Raw genomic sequence first — 21959 nt, 5'->3', positions numbered from 1 at the left:
ACATGACATGAATTTGATTGCAGATCATTTTTGAAGGTATTGCTGGGACAGGATATTATGGCAGTGATGTGTCAATTGATGATGTATCTGTCTCACATGATACAACATGTGTCTTTACTCCTGTAACAGCTAGACCAACACCCCCAGTGACACCTATAACCAGTAAGTTAAGCATGAAATTTACCAAATGAAGATTTTATATTATCATAGGAAACTGCTGTCTGTGAATTGTACTAACCACTCCTCAAAAGTAGAAATTTTCCTGTAAAAGAAAAACAAAATTAAACACAAAGAAGGAAATATTTGGCTTTTTCACTGATACAGATGGTAAAACAATAATAAATTGTGTTATGCCAGTGCAAGTGAATCATAGATAACATCTATTTATTGCTTGGCTAAGACTTTTTTCAATAAACAGAGAGTTCTTGGGTTCCATTTTTCTGGCTATAGAACTGTTTTCTATCGATTTCAGACAATTTAAACTTTGGCTAGGTACAGACGGAATTATTTGATGTTGGTTGAAAAGTCAACAAATGTAATTGAATTAAATGGAAAAGCCAATGAAATTTAACTGTTCCCATGGTCAACATTCCCCAAAGGGAAAATGTGAGCAGTTGTTGTGAGGGTAATGGAAGATAGTGGCAATGTCAAAATACATTAAATTAAGGGGTTTTGTCCTTGTTGAAGTGAGGAAATAATATTGTTCGAAATGGTGTGATAATTACAAGGTAAAGGTGACGTGAAGATCAGTAGAAGAACTGTTGCAAAGGAGGACCAATTATTTTGTCGATCACAGTCAAAATATTCCATATTTGTATTCCAAAACTTCACCAGCAGCACCTCGATTCCATCAATTGAACCCTTGAGGAAAACAATGAACTGAACTATCAGTTAAGTTGAATTGACCCCGCTGAACCCTGCAATTTGCCAACAAAAGTATACAGTGCCAGTGTTAGCTAGCGGTCAAGAGAAAAAGGGGAGAGCTAGTCGGCTTGATTTGATGTCATTCAGTCCTATTGAATTAATAATAAATATAATGTCCCACAATAGTGTGAGTGGAAAACACAGTAAAACTTTCTGAGAAGAATTTGCATAAGTTTGTAATTATGATAATTTTCTTTTTGACTAATTGATTGAGTGAGGTGCTCATGCTACACTATTGATGCACAACCAAGCCTATACCCTGTTCACACTAACATGATAAACACGTTTAAGAGTGATTTAACTAAACAAGGTTAAAATTAGTTGCTCATATTGTGCACACCCGCCAAGTAAACCTGGTAAAACTTGTTTGATTAAAAGATGGTAGCAAGGTGGTTTGAAATTTTTCTTCTCAAAATGACTGCAAAGCGGAATCGACGAATTGCAGAAAACCTTAACCTGATTTAGTTAAACTAGTTTAGTTGGTGTGAATGGGGTACTAGTCATCCGAGGCTTTTCATGTTTTCTTATATTAATATGCTCTCAGTAGGTTTGAAATGTAAGAAAATGAAAGAACTGATGTGTTGCCTCAATGTCCAATCAAATTAATTTGCAGTTTTAGTTGCTACCATGAAGTCTCCAGGAAAATTTGAAGAGTTTCCATACCACAAACCTTTAAGGACATCTTTACTAAAAATTCCCTTTTTACAAGTGATAGTATAGCAAGAGGGAGGTATAGCTTTAGTGTGGGAACTCACTTGGTTGATGTGTCATAAATTTTTTGGGGGTGGTAATTCTGCTGATTGCTTTTTCTTTATTATAGAAAACAAACTGATTCCATGTTGCCGTGCTTTTGCTTTTTGCTGTGCTTTTGTTTTGCTTGTGGGAAATTTTGACTGAGATCTCAGCAATCTCAGCAAGATCTTGGCGAGTTTTTGGCCACCAAGATTTTCATATCTTTCTGAGATCCCTGAGATTCCCAGCAAGAGTTTCAAGAAGGGTGGTAATTCTGTTGATCACTGTTTGTTTATATCAAAAACAAATTGATTCCATGTTGCCGTGCATTTGTTCAGTTATTGCCTGTGCAAATGTTTGACCAAGATCTCAGTGAGACCTCGGCTTTCGGCAAATCTCAAGATATCAAAATCTTGGTGTCCAAAAACTGGCTGAGATCTCGAAGATCATCATATACGGTTTAGAAAATCTTAATATACAGTTTCAAACAATTTCACCTTATTCCCTCTGGGATCAACTAAAATAGTTTAACTACTTCTGTGTATTACAGAGTACAATGATACCTTAATTTAGACATGACAAATATTTTTCAAACAGCACTTCGATTGGCTGGATCAAAGATGAAATCAGCAGGTCGTGTTGAAGTCCTCCATGGGACAGGAAAGCTGATGAAGTGGGGAACAATCTGTGGTTACCAATTTGACATTAAGGCTGCCCAGGTAGTGTGCAAAGAACTGGGCTACAAGGGAGCATTAACGGTTGTGCCATGTTGTGAAGTGTTTGGTAAAGGAATAGGACACATCTGGATGGAAAACGTGAAATGCCTTGGTAGAGAGCCATCCATCACCATGTGTCCTCACAGTGGTTGGGGAAAAACTCACTGCAGTCATGATGAAGATGTGGGAATCATTTGTGAAACTGAACATACAGACAAAACTGGTATGGTATCACAAGGAGTTTATTCTAATATGCAGCTGTATTGAACCCATACGTTTTCATATACCTTTTTTAGTCAAATAGTGACGGCCAGTGTAAAACGCAGACTGCAGACTGTGGATCATGGGTGAAATGCAGACTAACTGAATGCAGCCTAAATGGAGACAAACTGAATCGTGTTTCCATTTCTACCATTGAGAGCTAACTGTAAACAGGCTAACCAAAGCATTTTTTAGGCTACTCTGAGTGGTATTCAGGCTAACCAGAGCACTATTCAGGCTAACTGGAGTGCAAATTTTCCATCCAATTAGCCTGAATAACCCTGATTACAGTGTTAGCAGTTAATAATGGAAATAGCAGGATGTAATATACTAAAAAGTGTGTAGTCTGCAGTCTGCATTCTACCCATAATCTACATTTTATCCCTGGTCCGCAGTCTGCATTTTACACTGACTGAAATAGTGGCTGGACCAGTGTGGACCAGATCAGTGTGGTCTGTTCACAAGTGGGGGTGATCTCACTTGGTAAGTTGCTGGGCATGGTGCTATAGACTTAATTGAGGGGCAATGGTGGTTTGTTGCTGAAGTTGTTGTGCTCCATATAAATCTTGGGTGCTTACCATATACATTAAACCACCCAGATGGAAAATTCCCTGTCAATGGTAATGAATTTTCCACCCAGATAGAACAGGGCAGCGAGTCGTGAACCTTCAGCAGCGATCTGAACGGAAACTTGAACCCCCATTAAGAGCTGAAAGCGGCTGACTTACTTTGTTACTGTGGCAACAGCTGACATGAGATACCAAGAGGTCTGCCACAGTTAGATCTCCAAGGTTCTAACCACAAGGCTTCTCTTTTAGACTTATTCAACTGTAAGACTTGAGATGACTCCAAAATCAGCTAGCATGGTATGCACATTTTCAGTGCTCATCAGATTTTTACGTATAAAAGAAGTGTCGTCAGCAAACTGACCCAGATTAATTTCCTTCTTAAAAAGCTTGATACCTTGAATATGGTGTTTCATTTTGGAAGCTAGCCACCAGAATAAAGAGATATGGCGACAAGGGGCAGTCTTATCTAACACCTCTTGACAAGGGTATTTGTTTTGTGTCAACATCATTGTTAAGAACAGAGCTCTCAGCATTACAGGGAAGGTTTGAACCCAACGTTTTATACTATCACCAAAGTTAAACTTTGACAAGGTTTGTTGAATTACTGGCCACTCAACTGTGTCAAAGGCTTTCCTAAAGTCCAGTTGAAGCAAAATGCCAGGAACTTCTGTAATTTGGTTTGCTCAGGAATGTCATTGATCAATCTAATATTTTGACCAGTAAATCTATCTTTCGAAACTGGATTGGTCAGAATGTATTAAAGCAGGAAGGACTTTTTCAATCCTTGATGCTATAGCTTTTGAAGCAAGTGTATAATCCACATTTAATAGAGTGATTAAGCACCAGTTTGATAGCTCAAGGAGCTTTGAGTTGTCTTTCGGGATCAGTGTAATAGCCCCTCTCCTCTGAGAAATGGGCATTTCCCTGTGGAGATAAGCTGCTTTGAGGCTTGCAAGCAAATCTGAAGCAGAAGTGCAAAGACCTGAACATGAAACTCAATTGTGAAACCGTCTTCCCCAGGGGACTTCCATTACTGAATTTTTTAGAGTGTGATGACATTCTTCGACAGTTAATTCACCTTCCAGAATACTAATATGGACTTCACACAATTGCAGCAAAACAGCATTTTCAACAAAATTGTGATCAGTTCTTTGGAACTAAAAAATTGAGAGGTGTTCAGATCTCCTCAAAAGTTCTCGATTTCTTTTAGTTTTTTGCCATCATTAATGACATTTTATTTTCAGAGATCTTCAGTGCAAAACAAATCCATGTGGGAGCCAGTACAGTTTGAAATTGTGATTTCTAACTCTGCCAACTGTTTTTCTTAATTCTCAATATACATATATATAATCTTGAGGCCCTAACTTTATTTTTTATGAATGGAATAATAATACTTCTCAATTCCATCTTGCTTAATTCCCATCTTAAGAGTCCCTGTCCATTAAAATGGAAAATAACTCGGCAAGGGTCGAAACTTTGATTTCGCTCATATTTTCATGTTAGATAGGCTAGGGCATGATGAAAACTACCGGATAGTTTTTTTGGCAAAATATCCTTTATTTCAAAGAAATAGGCAAATTACCAAATTCCGTTAAAATTGTCATTTGACGCACCATTTTATCAAGCAAGTTTGATAGCCTCGCATGCAAAACCACATCATTCTTCCGTCTTTAAAACACTCAAATATTTTTGTGTAATGCTTAAATGTGTACTGGGTTGATTTTAGGGAATGTCACGTTGTCTTTTTGGGTGCAAAGTAATTAAATTTCAAAGACATGCATTTCATTCACTTAAAAGTACTTCGTGAATATAATTAATTTTCACCATGTGCGAAACCTTCAAATGGATTAAGCTTCTGGTGGTTGAATCGCAGAAGGATGGTCTACAGATTCCTGTAAAAATTTCTTTGGGCAAATGATTGTGAGCGATGTGAGAGCTTTTCAAAGTACATTAAAAATGCAAATATTTGATCATTCCCTTGTCAAATTTCAATTTACGGGTTAGACGTATATTTTAGCATGCGCCACATGACTTGACCTATGTTAAGTTGAAATAGACACAGAGCTGATAATTTCGAAATGTTCTAACCTCATTTGCTGTGAAAGGCAGGTCCAACGCTGATTTTACGTGCTTCTCTCACCATTCATCGCACAGAAAGCAGAAGTTTGCTTTTGTTTACATAACGTCCGATGGACATGGCCAACTGTCAACTTATTTAATGGTTGAATACCATGAATCTGTGACCCTCTTTCAACACGTATGATCACCACTGCATCTAAATCATAAATGGATAAGTCATTTGTAGATAGCTGCTTGCTTTGCACTACACCAAAATATTACGTTTGATCATAATGGTGTCATGGCTTAAATCCTTGCTTGCAGCGGTTCCTTGTTCATCACGCAATGCTGTCATCCCATTTTAGGGGGTAGGGGTAGGACAATTTCTATCCTAATACATAAGGCTCCGTAAGGCTTTGAACAACTGGGAGCACACAATCGTGTTGAGTAGGAAGAGATTAAATTAAGAAATGAAAGGAATGAATAGTTTACCATTGCCCCTGTCGTTATCCTTTACTCGACCACCGCTACCTACATGCCCTGCGTAATACTGTGACGCTAAACTCATGCCTAGGTCTTTTCGCGCTGTGCAATTATTTTTGGTTTACATGTAATACAGTGGCCTACCCTTGGGGAAATGTACGGTGGCTTATAAGGGATTCCAGTGAGTACAGGCACTAGCTTTATCAGCTGTTGTCTGAAACATCAGAACGAGCAACAAACATGATTTGGACCAAGGCCACGAACACTATAGAATACGATTATATAAATATACACATATTATTATATATATGAATAAACAGATGAACAATGATTAAATTGTTTCACTTATGCTGAGAGTGTTCTATACAAAATAGATCAAAATGTGCAGCATATGCCGTGACAGCATTGCGTGATGAACAAATAACAACCGTAAGATTGTGCTGCGCCAACACACTTATCAGCAATGGTCAGCAATCGATCAAATGTAATATTTTGGCACAGAGCAAAGTAAGCAACTATCTACAAATGACTCAGCCGTTTTTGACTTAGATGCAGTGATGTTCATATGCGCAGAAAGATGGTCACAGATTCATGGTATTCGTATTTGTGTAAACAAAAGCAAATTTCTGCTTTATGTGCAACAAATGGTGAGAGATGGAGTAAAAACACATCATATCGGCTTTGGACCTGCCTTTTACCAGAAATAAGGTTAGAACATTTCAAAATTATCAGCTCTGTGTCTATTTGAACTTATTATAGGTCAAGTCATGAGGCGCATGCTAAAATATACATCTAACCCGTAAATTGAGATTTCATGAGTGATTGTCAAATATTTGCATTTTTGACGTACTTTGAAAAGCTCTCGCGTCGCTCACAATCATTTGCCCAAAGAAATTTTTACAGGAATCTGTAGACCATCCTTCTGCGATTCAACCACCAGAAGCTTAATCCATTTGCACATGGTGAAATTAGTTAAAGTACTTTCAAGTGAATGAAATACATGTCTTTGAAATTTAATTATTTTGCACCCAAAAATACAACGCAACATTCCCTAAAATCAACCCAGTACACATTTAAGCATTGGACAAAAATATTTGAGTGTTTTAGATGGAAGAATGGTGTGGTTTTGCATGCAAGGCTCTCAAACTTGCTCAATAAAATGGTGCGTCAAATGACGATTTTAACAGAATTTGGTAATTTGCATAATTCTTTGAAATAAAAGGATATTTTGCCAAAAAAACTATCCAGTAGTTTTTGTCATGCCCAAGCCTATCTGCCATAAGAATATAAGCGAAATCGAATTTTTGACCCTGGCCGCGAAATTAAGAATTTGTCTGATTTTTACAGGCAGGCACTCTTAAGCATTTATCTATTTCAACTTCGCTATATTTTACTTTAATTGTCGGATAACTATTTTCAATTAGCATTATAAACGCTTGATCTTTCGACAGAGAATTATTGAACTTCCAAAGGCCCGTGCCGCACTTATTTATGGCCATTTTAACATGCAGTATGACCACTGTGTGGTCAGGGGCTGTTGAAATTTTGATATCAGCCATGGAGACAAAGTGACCCCACGATTTTGCGATGAGGAAGTAATCAATTCTTGACTTCATTTTAAGTGCCTTAGATTCATGAGTGTAAAACTTCCCATTTAAATTCTTTACTCTTAAAATGTGAACAAGCCTGGATTCCTGTAGACAATGCCAGCATCTGTTCGGGATACGTAGTAGGCCTCCATGGAATACCACCGCTTTTGTCAATAACTTCTAAATGTTCCAATCTCCACTAATAATAAGTTTGCAAATATTTGCATTTTATTATAAAAATTCATTCAATGATGAAATAAACCATAGCTAGAGATTAAGATTGTTTGGGACATAAATATTACAGAGTGAGACTTTGGTCGAATTAAAACTTAGTTAACCAAAACCATCCAACCATCAACATTGGAATACTTAGATTCAATCAAAAAATTATTACATGTTGACGGGTTCAAAAGGATGCAAACACCTTTTTGGCGATTAGTACCATGGGAGAATAACAGTTAATCCCATTTGCTTTTCCAGATCAGTTCATCATTTGGTTCAGAATAGGTCTCCTGAAGAAAGTAGCAGTGACATTTTAAATCCTTAAGATAATAAAAAATGGTTCTTCGCTTAAGCTGATTTTTTTAAACCTCTCACATTGAAAGAAATTATTTTGCAGACATCTGAGTCAAGCATATGAATTTGGATAATTATGGCAATTAAGAAAGCAAACAAATAAAATAAAGGAAAGATGAATAAATAAATTTAAGCTTTTGAAACCTTGAGCTCAAAGGCCCCCTGCCAATGTATGCGCTCAAATTAACAAATTGACATCAGTTTTTCATGCATCTGTCCTGTTATTGATTATGAATTTCATCATAACATTGACAGTGTAGCTGTGGATAGCCGAATCGATCCGCAGATTACTTTGACAATGTTATGACGAATTTCATTTTCAATAACAGGACAGATGCAAAAAAGCTGACATAATTTTGTTTTTTACGTAACAAATTGTCAAGTTGTCTGTCCACTTATTGACAATGACAATTAGCCAGTGAGTGCACAAGAATTTCTGCATTTATTGAACAAATAAGCTTAGATGTAGTCGAGATCCTCAACACAATATATTTTTTGGGAGTACCTTCTGGAGACGTTTTGAATTAGATCTTACCATCCAAAGTCCAAATACTAAGAAGAGTTCCATTCTGTCTGCATATGTTGGCTTCTGCTACTATTTCCTTTCTGTGCAATGTTAGGTTTTCATGAATCAAGATTCATACATACATACAGACATCCTTTATTATCTTTCCCCGTGAGGGCTTTTCAAAGACAATATGGTACAATACTACAATTAAATACTAATATACTAAAATTAATAATATTACATTCTAATTTAGATAATCATGAATTTAAAAACTACAATTAATTTACATTTCAATGCTTTTTTAAAAATTGAAATAGTTCTACTGAGTTTTAAAGTAAGGTCCTATGAGGAGTGTTAATTGTTGAGAGCTCGTAGTGGTACATGTGCTTATATCTGCACGTTTGATAAAAATAAAGGTCAAATAGTCTGGAACACAGCCCGTCTGCACTTGAAGGCTAAAGTGGCACCTCAATAGTACAGCTGGCTTGATACTGGCAGCCATTCTAATTCTTTTAGTATGGGCGTGATGTGATCGAATTTTCCTGCACCACTTACAATTCTACATGCGAAGTTATGTACAGATTGCAGTTTATCAATGTTACAGTTGGAGGAGTTTGCCCACACGTTTGAGCAATAGAACAGTTTACTAAAAACTAGGGCATTAAGATTCAACTTTCCACAGTAGAGGAGAAGCTTGGAAAGATGTACAAGGTCTTCACATGCTCTAGCTTGGTTCATTCCCTTTAGAGCTCCAGTGGCCCTTTGGGCCGCTAAGCAGAGCCCCATACTCATAGAAACCCATGAGTTGCTTTTCTCATGGTAAAAATGGCTAGCAGTATTGCTCATGGGCTTCCACACAAGATGATGGCAGTGAAGGCGACAACAACAATGACATCGCACAACATGGCGGCCATACTCCAGCTAATAGGACATGGGACCTTACTTAACAGCATACATCTTTGATATTGGACATCCATAACGAGGTATCTGCTGACCAGTATCACGTGACCATATTGTGCACTCAAGTTTTGAAGTAAACCACTGACCACGTAGCGGCTTTTCAATTGGATTGTGGGCACAAACAGCAATCCAAGTGGTATGGTAATCAGCATAGTAATCAGGGCTGAGTTGTTCAGAACTGAGCCAGTTAATGCTAACCCAGGATTAAAAGTTAACTGAAGTATAAACTTTTCTTGCATAAAAATGTTTTTCATTGCTTATGCTATGTAGTTTGAGATTATTCAAACCCAGAAGGCCAAACAATATAAGAAGAAAAGCTCACTGCCAATTTAAAAAAAAAAAGGTGAGTTGTTCCAAAAGATTAAAGTCACATCCACATGTATGCCATGGTTTCTGTGGGATATCATATGGCATGAGGGGCTCCTTTAAGTTCATGTTTTGGTTATGCTGACATGGAGCACAGAATTTTATCATGTCTTCTACGTCACGATTTATGTTGACCCAGAACACCAAACCCTTAGCACGGAGTTTGCACCTCTCTGCTCCTTGGTGTGCGTAGTGTAATTGCTGTAATACATCTGCCTGTAGGCTCTGCAGAATAAGAATACATATACCCTTCAGGATTACCCCATCTATTACTGCTAATTTGTCACAATAATTCCAGAAATAAATTTATGCGTGAAGGTGTGCTAGGCATTCTGATCTTGTGTTGGGCCATCCTTGGGTGATAACTGAACGAAGTGAGCGGAGCAACTCATATTTGGCCTTTTCTTCTTTAATCGGATCAATTCTCTTTGGGGTTGCAGTCATCACTAACAGGAGTATGCATGTGTGTGAAATTTTGCATAGTGAAACATGTGAAAAGGGTGCAAAGTGATGTCAACCATTTCACACACATTTCCACCTTCATTTCATATCTTAATTCACTTTCATTTGCAATAAGATTTCACATGCTACTTCCCTTAAGATTTCACCTGAATTTCACATGCAAATGCTCAGTGAATGGCTTTAGAATTTCACGTGCTTCTTCACAAAATTTGACCTGTATACTCTCAGTGAATGATCGAAGAATTCTCCCAGCTACTTCACACTCATTTCACCTGTGTTTCACAGGAAAATTTATAGTGAATAGCTTACAAATTTCGCATGCTACTTTTGCATGTTGCAAATATTGCAAATTTGCAGTGTTGTCATCTGCACATTGCATGCTTTGTAAACATATATTTGGTTTTCTGTTCCTTGTGTGTAAAATTTCACAAGCAACATCACTGACTGGGAAATCTACTAGTGGTCTGTAAACATTTTTCATGACAGTTCATGCACATCAATTTGATTACTAGGCTTTTATCAAAATCTCAGTCTGTTGCAGTAACTAGAAAACTGCAAATTTGCATCACTCGTTTTAAAATCAGTTGATTTATGCTGGGTGAGGGTAGAAGATTCGTTGGAATCTTCACTTTAGAGAAATTGGACTAAACTTCCCAGGAATTTATCAAAAAGAAAAGATAGAAGAGTAAAAACAGAAAGAAAACCTTAAATGGAAATGAAATGTAGATAATCATACAGTCGAATAGCTTAAGTTGGAAAAATCGCATTAAAATACCAGCCAATGAAATAGAGCACATGAGAGCCACACTTAGCCATCGAACAGTGAGTTTTACGAATGTAGCATATACAATCAAATAGTAATACATAAAAAACCTGGTCAGGAACCCAGAGTTATGAAAAGAATGTGACATAAGGAGACAAAGGACATTTTAGACAATATTTACTGTACCAAAGTACATTGAGTCTCCAACATTAACCTCTACATCACATACATTTTTTTGGTCTAGTATATCCAAAGTTTGAGCCCACACCAGATTAAATTCTTAATTTATTTTATTGGCTAAATTTGTAGGTTTCTCTAGGCCTTACTGACATTTTTGAAGGTCCAATTAAAATTAAAAGTTGCAAGTTTTGCACTGAAGACTCATGATAAATTTCCTGTCAGATCCCACAGATTATGATGGAAATATGGTGTCAGTATCTTCACTCATGTTTGAATTTTTATCACTTAGCTTTTTAACCACAAACAGTAGTTCTGTTGGGGAATGTCCTTCAAGCTCTTCTGTTTCAATAACTAAGACAAAAGCATACAGCAACAAGTGATTAAAATCAGGTAACAAGTTTTGTTGTGTTTCACTTCTGAAGACTACATGTAAAATAAAGGCAACCATTCATAACAGAAACATGGTTTCAGGTTGAGTTTTATGACCAGCCTTAAAATCTTTTTGGTTTAAGTTATGACTGCAATCATATAAGCTTATAAAAATGGACAAGAAGAAAGACAAAGATCCAAAACAGGCAGCAGCACTGATTGCCAAGGTGGAGTTAATAATGAACACTGATCTTCAAAAACACTATCTAAAGTCTTCTTTCCGAAGTCATGTGATTCTTTATACTTACGATTTTTCTTAGGGCCAAAAGATCAAGATTTTGTTGTTTCATTCCTGCTCAGGTGCAGTTCATGGACAGACACATCCAGCCTTTCAGTTATATTACCTGGGCAGGGTCAGATCCTGAACAATGCATCTGCCAGAGCAATGTTCTTTCCTTGGACATCCTTGATTTCTGCATCAGATTTCTAAATCCTACACATCATACTTGCGATGCTTGGAGGAGCTGATGAAAACTGTTTCTTGAAAGTCACTTCTAATGGGTTCTGGTCTGTCTCAACAGTGACACTTCTTCCGAATGCGTAGTAGTGGAACTTCTCAAGGCCATATACCATGACAAGCATTTCTCTCTCAATGTTGAATGGTGTGATTCTGTGATTCTGTTCTGTCAGGAACTTTCTTCTGTATTCCATAGGGCACTTGTCTTGGTGCAAGGTTGCACTGAGGCCACTCAAGGATGCATTGACTTGGATGGTCACTGATTTTGTACTGTCAAAGTACTGTAGCAAATTGGCTGAAGTGATAACTTCCTTAATCTTATCAACAGCTAGCTGGTGCTGGGGCTGCCACTGGAACTCACTGCTTCTTTTGGTGAGGTCCCAAAGGGTGGCTGATTGTGATGCTACGTTGGGCACATAACAGCTGAGAAACTGTCATGCCAAGAAAGGTTTGTAAGTGTGCAAGACTGGTGGAGAAGTCCACGCTGCTAATTGATTCCACCCTCTGTGGGTCTGGTCTGAGGCCACTTGAGCTGACAATGTGGCCAAAGAATGGTATTTCTGTGCATTGTATCTGCATTTGTCTGCATTGAAATGGAGTCTGGTTTTGCAAGCACATTCCAAAACTGCTTTCAGGTTTGCATCATGGTCAGCGAGGTTGTGGCATTGATGACAATGTCATCACTTACACCAGGGGGGTCAATAGTTTCATCAGCTTTCTTCTGAAAGATATGGTGGGCCTTGATCAAACCAAAGGGAAGCTGCAGGAATCTATATCTACCATGAGGTGAGTTGAAGGTTGTGTACAAGGAGCTGGTATGCTCAAGTTTAATGTCTGCCTTAGGCAGGCACGATGGAGAAATATTTGGTTCCATTCAACTTTGGAAGTACATTGTCCAATGTTGGGGTGTAGTGATATGGGCACTTGATGGCAAGATTGAGGTCTTTTGGGTCTTAGCACAGCAGAAGTGTACCATAGTTCTTGGTCACACAAACTAATGAGTCCACCCAGTGGGTGGGCTCATCTGCTTTTGTTATGATGCCTTGCTCAACAAGTGCATCAAGTTATTTCTTAAGAGGCTCCCATAGTGCTTCAGCTGCTCATTGTGATGGATGGATAACTGGCAAACCGTGGGGTCTATGGTGATATGAAACTTCCCCTGGAAACATCTAATTCCTTGGAAGCAGTCCGAGCAGTGTGCCCTCTAGGCTGTAGCTTGACTGTGGATGCAAACATTTGTATATGTGTACAGGTATGACCTTCCCCATGCTCCAGTGTCAATTTTGCAGAGTAGGGGTGATAGGATTTGGCCTATCAACTTTTAACTGTAGTAAAGCTTGGGTGTCATTTACAGAGACACTGTTTTATGTGCAAGGAGTGGAAGTACACGTGTGGCGTGTCCAGCATGTGTGGTGTGTTGGTGTTCTCTGCTAGCAGAATTTCAGCTGTGTCAATGGTGTGGATGTTCTCCCTTTTCTTTAGCCGTCCGTCTTTGGATTGCTTCTGACCTAGTTGCTTTATCCTTGAACTAGAGTGGCACACAGACTTCCAGTGATTGTACTTGCCACAAGCATTGGACTTTTTTCCATATGCTGGGCACATTATGATCTTCAAGTTAGGTCATGAAGATTTCCACAATGTCCAGACCTTTCATCTTTAGCTTAGTGACAATGCATTGGGCCATTGACTGTTGTAGCTTGACTGCCTGTGATGTCTTGCAGCTGATTACTTGTGGCCTCTTGGGTTCTTGCAACATTAATTGCTTTTTGAAGTGTCAAAGTGTCATCATGTTCAAGAAGTTTTGACCGCACTTGTGGTTTATTTGATCTAAAGGTCAGGGCATCAATAATGTGTTCGTCAGGGTTTGTGTACTTACATTCTTTCACCAAGATTTGTACTTTCTTGAGGAAATAATCAACTGGTTTTTCATTTAAACATATTTGTCATTGTTTTCCCCAAAAGCACCTAGGGTTGAAGAGAGCTGGCATAACAGCTAAGGCAAATATAGCATGTCAACAGGGATACCTTTGTCTTCTCTCTATAACGAACCCAAGTAGCTGGCACATGGTGCGTGTTGAGATCGTCGAACGTCAACCGCACGATGTAGAACAATTGGATAGGCTTTACTTGATCAGCATTTCTTAAGGTCCACTTGCCCAAATATTATACATATGCGGTGAAAACTACAGAGTAGATTACAATACATAATTAAAAGAGAGCTAAAATTTACAAGATCTACAAAGGCGTGGTAAAAGGAAAAACGAAAAGGTGAATATAAACAAGTAGAACTTACGTCCGGTACTGCATTAAAGGCTGAAGAAGAAAAGGTAACTCCAATGCTCCGACAGTACTCCGATAGTTGCGTGTAAAGACTGACTACTAATAAACTCCGATCACCTCTTTCTCCTATGACAACGTAACTCCGACTGGCTAAAGTAAAAGTGGTGTTCCTTATCATGTGGCAAACGAAGGGCATTCAATCGTGGAACATCGCCAAACAGGAAGCATATGGCTAACAGGTGTTCTATCCAAGAAAAGAGAGTTGACTGATAATTGAAAGGAAACTAAGGTAATTAAAAAGGCGACCACGATGGCCCAAACAAAACTGGCAAAGACTTATCTCCTAATGATCTAAATAAAGGACTATTTATGACAGTTTATATAGTGTTTGTGACACTCTCTCATCATAAAACAATCATAGTTACCTGTATGTGACAATTAAAGAAGTTAATCAGCATGCCATCCTGGCACCACCTATGTTTTAGCAACAAATCTGTTACAACTTGTTAGTTATTGGGGCATCTTGTCATTGAGCATTAATTGGCTTGTTAGTGATTGTAACATCAACATCATTATAATTATAGCTTGTAAGTGTCTTTTTTGTAAGACATTAGCAATCACTAACAAGATATAACAATCCCAACAAGATGCAGCAATCCCTCACAAGATGATATATAGATTTAGCCAAGCCTAAATGTGGAGCTCCTAGGCCTGGTTGTTCAAAGCCCAATTAATTTTACCCAGGATAAGCGTGAAGTTTGATTGAGTTTTGTAACTTTGCGGTTAGGTTTTTTGTTTATATTGTTTGGCCTTCTGTTTCGAGTTTGAAGAATCTAAAACTGCACAAAACATAGGCAGTTAAAAGCATTTTTATACAAGAAAATTTTACTTTGGTTAACGTTTTGGGATGTGTTAAATGGCTTCTGAACAACCTGGCCCTGATTGCATGTTCACCTGGCTTGAGCCCATGATGCTGTCAAAAACCAGCACTTGGTCAGCGTTCAACTTCTTAAAAACACGTGATCTCAGTTAGCTCTAAACTTGAGCCTGCAATATGGTCACATAATACTGGTCAGTGGATACCTTGTTTTGACAGGTGTCAATTAGCTATGATGTGGATGTCCAATATCAAACACGTATGCTGTAAACCAAGGCTGCATGCCTTGGTCGACCTCTCAGCTGGAGTATGGCCACCATGTTGTCTGAGGGTGCACGCACCGTGATCTACACAGCTAGTCATGTTGACCATGAAAAAGAGTTGCATGGTTTTCTAATTCTATGCATGCATGTGGTTCTGTTCCTATAGTTAGGAGGCTCAGCTTGGTGGCCCTTCGGGCTGCCGGAGCTCCGCTATAACAATCCCTAACAAGATGTTAGAATCACTATCAAAAAAGACGAAACGATAACACACACATACATGTGCATGTACAACATTTCCATAGTTAGAAATAAGTTAATTGAAACCCCTACTTGTATATATTCAACTGTAAATTAAGCTCAAGGAAAGTTGTTTTTTGATTGTTGCCACATAGGCTGGCCATGGGTATAACTTACTTTAGCTCCAATGTTTTTCGGTGGCTAGGTGCCCTTTAAAATTTCACCCTGTATTTTCTTCATGTTACCGAGATTAATTTTGTAGGGAACAATTCTTATAACTTACCTGTAAAATGCTATAAATAAATAAATAATATGCATGCTTTTGATATGTGGGAGTAGTCCTCATCAAGGATTGTTCCATCTTGGCAGACTTTGATGTGAGGATAGTGAATGACGAAGGAGGAGCACTCTTCAAAGGTCGTGTAGAAGTAAAGATTGGTGGCTTGTGGGGCACTGTGTCTGACTTAGGATGGGATATATATGATGCCAATGTACTCTGCAAACAGGCGCATTTTGGAGGTGCTGTTGGAGCTTACTCTGGAAGTAGTTTTGGAAAAGGAAAGGGTCCTATTTGGATGTCCAATTTTCAGTGCAAAGGATCTGAATCTTCACTGGCCAAATGTATTCACAATTCTACAGAGATTCAAGAGAAGTATGGTCACTACAGAGATGCAAGTGTAGAATGTTATGGTGAGTGTAAATCCATACTACATTATACCCATGTAGCTGTTATGTTAAGGTTGCATTTAAAAAGTAAAACACACTCATTGATTAATGTAAACTATAACAGTAAGCACTGCTTATATTCTGAATTTTGGTCCACACAGAGACTTCGGGTACCCACTCAAGCAAGTTTTGACATTGCTATTTCCCCCAGTCTTTTTCTAATCATGTTTTTTAGTGCCGCTATTTTGTAGGCTCGATTACCAGCTGCTGTTTGGGAAAGGAGCCTGCGCTCCCCCCCCCCCCCCCCGAACTCACGGCTGGACTCGTGGACTTGGCATTGTTAATTTCAACCAATAAGAAATCTGCCGGCCTGAATCAAGCAGGCTGCATAAATTAGCTTTCTTGAAGTAGTAAAGAAGTTGTGCAATCGCATTAGTGGGACATTTAACCATTACCGTCAACTGATGAAATCTTGCCTGATCCAAACCAGTGGCATATACAACATGCAAAATGGTCAACAGACTTATGTGTTAGAATCTATATTTGAATCATGTGGTGCCAGAATGTTAGATAATGAACAAAGTCAACAAAGAGAGGGATAAACGCAAACATCGATTTCAAGAAACAAAACACTCAGTCAAATTGATGTGTACGGTAGTCCTCTTGAAGGGAAGCGACACCAGTCTCTGGCGAAGCCAGACAAAATTAAATTTTTAAATGAGCCAAAGCAAACCAAACTAGCAAAATATAAACATGGTGTCAACACCATGCACACCATACAGCATATGAGTGACCTTTGACATGACAGTTGCTACACCATAGTCAAACAGCTCTGCTCTACTTCTTATAAGAAAAAAGACTCTTCTATAGAACCAGCATGTAATGCCCTTCCGCAACAATAATGTGAAACAAAATAGGTTGGAGGGCCAAAATTAAAAGGAGAAGTGATGAAAACACCACAAATTTTATTACAGTATTGTGCAAAAGTAATGAGACCGTAATTCGACGAAATTCACAAATTTCGGGGCTTTTTGACAAAAAATGGCAAAGTTTTGTTCACCTTGAAAGTTCAAAGAAAATTCAATGAATTTTCCCACTGCCCATTGTTTTAGTCGACACGAATTTTCGAGCAGTAATTCGTGTCTACTGATAATTTGGCCTGATTTTTCGAGCGAAAATTCGCTCTCCTCGAATTTTCCTTCGAACTTTCTGGCAAAAATGTGCTCTGTTCCTTAAGTTTCCCATCGATTCCCAGTAGTAAGTAAGATGAATTAGGCCGGAGCAAAACAAGGCGTGCGTGATAAAAACGTTAATATCATTGTGATAGTAATATCTGAAAGCCTTTTCTCACAAACTTACCTTGCTTATGTCCAGAGAAAGCTGATATGACTTTGTTTGTTACAATCTTAAAGCTTGCAAGCTCAAATGGTCTGTTTGCCAACCTGTTTTCATTGAACAAGAAATGCTAGTCGCGAAAGTACTCGCAGTGCAGCCACAATGAACCCAGGCTCTGCGCGACCTTGCGATATTACCGTCGAAGCTTCAAAGCTATTATCAAACTTTTCAGGCCAGTCTCTTACAGATCCGTTTAACTTGGCTGAAGACTTTTTAATCCATAGGTTTAGTAACATTCAAGCTGTATTGATTGTTACAAATCAGTTACGCTTCCTCCCCCTGTTAGTGTTCACACAAAAAAAAATCTTAGCAGGAGGGGTAGCGTAGCAGAGAACTGTCGTCGTAAATAATGAGGTGCTCTTGCATGGAAAATAATTCTAGGTGAGGTATTGAAATAAATGACAACATACACAAGTGAAGGTTAACTTTTATTTAGACATTGGCGAATTGACCAGTAGGACGTTGGCGAAGCGACTTAGGACGTTGGTGAATCGACCTAAGAGGTTGGCGAACGAGACGTTGGCAAAACGACCGGATACCGTGTCTTTCCCTTTTGCACTTGCCATCCAAACATCTCAGCACTTTTCCTTCCCTAATCCCATTTCTTTGCACTTCTAACGCGCTCAAGCGGGGTCACGTGTCTCCATCTCTTATTTACGAGTGTGAAATAAAGAGGGATTGTCGCGAATAATATACTATCCATCAAGGCAGGCAGATAAGAACGTGATAACAGTGGAGGGGACTGGGCATGTGGAGACCTGGCACTAGATAAACAACATGTGAAGAAGCTAGTCATAAAAGGGGATAAGTGACGATTTTGGTTCCTTTTCTTTTTTCTCGCTCCAAATTAGCTGAATTTTTGCATGTGGTCTTCAATGTAATAGAAAAATGTGTTCCTGTATTTTTGCCGCTGGTTTTTGCTTCGCTTTATAAAGACACCGCTAGGAAAACCGAGTGGTTTTTTGCATACGCAATATCCTGAAAATGAAGCAAAGTTTAGCGGAAAAACTACGGGACATTGCTAAACATACCTAAACAAAACTCTATGCGAAATTTGGAGCGTTTTTGACAAAGTTCACTTTTGATTAAAATACCTAACGCCCTTTTCCCGCCGAGGCTGCAAATAAACGACACTGGGCCTTTTGTTATGATAAACAGAGCCAATCCTTTGGTATAATAACCAAGCCAAGCCTTTGTTATAAGCCGAAGTCTCGCCTCAGTTTATCATAACAAAGGATCGACCTGCCGCGACTGCAGGGACTTTGATCTCACTTAGAAAGCAGCAAAATGTCAATTTCACGCAACGTATAAGCTGAGAAATGTTAATTTTAGGTCAAAAAAGGTTTAAATGTTGATTTCACGTTAACGCGTGACGACAAGGAGGTTGATTTCACTTAGAAACCAGCAAAATGTCAATTTCACGCAACACATAAGCTTAATGATATTGATTTCAGGTCTTAATAGGTTAAAATGTTGATTTCACGTTAACACGTGACGGCGAGGAGGTTGATTTCTCTTAGAAACCAGCAAAATGTCAATTCCAGGCAACGTATAAGCTCAATGATGTTGATTTTAGGTCAAAAAAGATTTAAATGTTGATTTCACGTTAACGCGTGACAGCAAGGATGTTGGTTTCACTTAGAAACCAGCAAAATGTCAATTTTACGCAGCGCATAAGCTCAATGATGTTGATTTCAAGTTTAAATAGGTTAAAATGTTGATTTGACATTAACGCGTGACGGCAAGGATGTTGGTTTCACTTAGAAACCAGCAAAATGTCAATTTCACGCAGCGCATAAGCTCAATGATGTTGATTTCAGGTCTAAATAGGTTAAAATGTTGATTTGACGTTAACGCGTGACGGCAAGGAGGTTGATTTCTCTTAGAAACCAGCTAAATGTCAATTCCACGCAACGTATAAGCTCAAAAAGGTTGATTTTAGGTCAAAAAAGGTTTAAATGTTGATTTCACGTTGACGCGTGACGGCAAGGATGTTGGTTTCACTTAGAAACCAGCAAAATGTCAATTTTACGCAGCGCATAAGCTCAATGATGTTGATTTCAAGTTTAAATAGGTTAAAATGTTGATTTGACATTAACGCGTGACGGCAAGGATGTTGGTTTCACTTAGAAACCAACAAAATGTCAATTTCACGCAGCGCATAAGCTCAATGATGTTGATTTCAGGTCTAAATAGGTTAAAATGTTGATTTGACGTTAACGCGTGACGGCAAGGAGGTTGATTTCTCTTAGAAACCAGCAAAATGTCAATTCCACGCAACCTATAAGCTCAAAAAGGTTGATTTTAGGTCAAAAAAGGTTTAAATGTTGATTTCACGTTGACGCGTGACGGCAAGGATGTTGGTTTCACTTAGAAACCAGCAAAATGTCAATTTTACGCAGCGCATAAGCTCAATGATGTTGATTTGAAGTCTAAATAGGTTAAAATGTTGATTTGACGTTAACGTGTGACGGCAAAGATGTTGGTTTCACTTAGAAAACAGCAAAATGGTAGGAGCCCATGATGGGCTCCTGAAAATGGTAATTTCACGCAACGTATAAGCTCAAAAATGTTGATTTCAGGTCAAAAAAAGGTGTAAATAAAAATAAAATGAAATAAATAAACATTTCAATAAGCACTTTTCCAAATACTGTGCGGCAACGTCTTCAATGGCTAAAAAATCACAAGATAAAACATAGTTTTCGACAAACGCGATTGTAGCTTTGTCACGCACCGCCATAACTTCCAAGTTCAAAATGCGCTGGTACCTCTTATGCCTGATGAGGATAACAACTTTGGTGGCTGTTTAGTTTTGGATTTAAGAATTTGATGACTCCACGTGAAAACGCTCTATAAATAGGGCTGACAGATTAACAGATTAACCCTTCTGCACAACGTACGGGTCTCCATACATCTGCATGTCCCCTGATCCCAGAAGCTCAAAACACTACAAATCATGCCGATTTGAAATAAAATCAACGCAAACTGGATCACAGATCTGTTACAATCGATCGCCACTTGCTGGCCATTATTATGTTTAAATCTAGTTACCACTTTGAGAAACGTCCACAGAACGTAATCGCAATGCATGCCGGGAAGGGTCTTTACACCTCGTGCGCGGGAAAACATGGCGGTCGATACAAGACAAATTTTATAAGTCTAAAACCAGTTCTCGCTTTCCAAACTTTGACACCAGCAACGCTTGGCAAATGGGCCACAACTCACCAGAGGGTATTTTTCTTGGGCAAGAACTGCTCTTGGACTTTGCTACCTGGCTCGATCTGACTTCGAACGCTGATAACACAATTACGGTATATCCGCTGCCTTCGAAGTTTCAGAACACATTTTGATTCTTTAAAACATGCTGATGACTTACGGGTTTATCAAGGCTTTATGATGCCTCTCAACCACCAGGCAGGCATACAAGGTACTTTAAAACAATGCTTAAGATATTAGTTGACAGAGCTCTAATGCGGCACATCTCTTTTTTGTTTGATGGCATTTCGTTTGACGCTCGATCGATTCACGTGTTGTGTTCACGTCACAATCACCGGTATAAACAATCCGTTCCCAGATATCCGCTCTATATGCTGTGGGATTTGGTTTTGACTTCATACACTATAAACAGTCTGCCTGTTTGCTGTTCAACAAATAAACTCCTAAAGACATGGCTAGGAAAAGCCAAGTTTTTTGCCTACGTTTTAACTCGAAAACAAAGCAAAAACCAGCGACAAAAATACAGAACCACGTTTTTCTATTACATTGAAGACCACATCCAAAAATTCAGCTAATTTGGAGCGAGAAAAAAGAAAAGCAACCAAAATCATCACTTATCCCCTTTTATGACTAGCTTCTTCATGTCTGCTTGTCCATCGATCACTAAATTTGATGTCACTTTGGATGAATTTTGAGGTGAAGTAGGCCTTCAAGAAGACCTTATTAAGAATTTTACTTTGATCTGAGTTTACCCGGACTAGCGGTCATATAAGGAGTAAAGCGTCAACGTGACCGCAACTGTTCACGAGAGAACAATACATTGATGGCTCGATACTGGTCAGCAGAATTATCCCTCTGGTAAGGAATTGTCATTCTAGTCTTGAAAATGCCGCGAATTTTCGTCCTTTGTTTTAAAGAAATAATGCTCAAGACATTGCGAAAAGACGCTTGAATTTTCGCACAAACTTTCTTTGAAAGTTTGCAGAGACAAA

The 21959-nt window shown here is 38.6% G+C and overlaps 1 protein-coding gene across 3 annotated transcripts in view; it reads left to right on the top strand.

The window, feature by feature from the left end:
- LOC110047269 (scavenger receptor cysteine-rich domain-containing protein DMBT1-like) overlaps window positions 1–21959 on the top strand; it is a 131035-nt gene that overhangs the window by 55530 nt on the left and 53546 nt on the right. For all 3 annotated transcript variants that reach the window (XM_020753018.2, XM_020753017.2, XM_089291579.1), the window contains exons 6-8: window positions 24–162; window positions 2254–2595; window positions 16060–16380. In XM_020753018.2, the coding sequence (XP_020608677.2) occupies window positions 24–162; window positions 2254–2595; window positions 16060–16380 (802 nt within the window). The remainder of the gene's footprint in view (window positions 1–23; window positions 163–2253; window positions 2596–16059; window positions 16381–21959) is intronic.

Source organism: Orbicella faveolata, unplaced genomic scaffold (genome assembly GCF_042242905.1).
Source record: "Orbicella faveolata isolate gen_17 unplaced genomic scaffold, um_ofav_v1 contig_24, whole genome shotgun sequence".
NCBI lineage: Eukaryota > Metazoa > Cnidaria > Anthozoa > Scleractinia > Merulinidae > Orbicella > Orbicella faveolata.
This window is presented reverse-complemented; position numbering and strand designations above follow the sequence as displayed.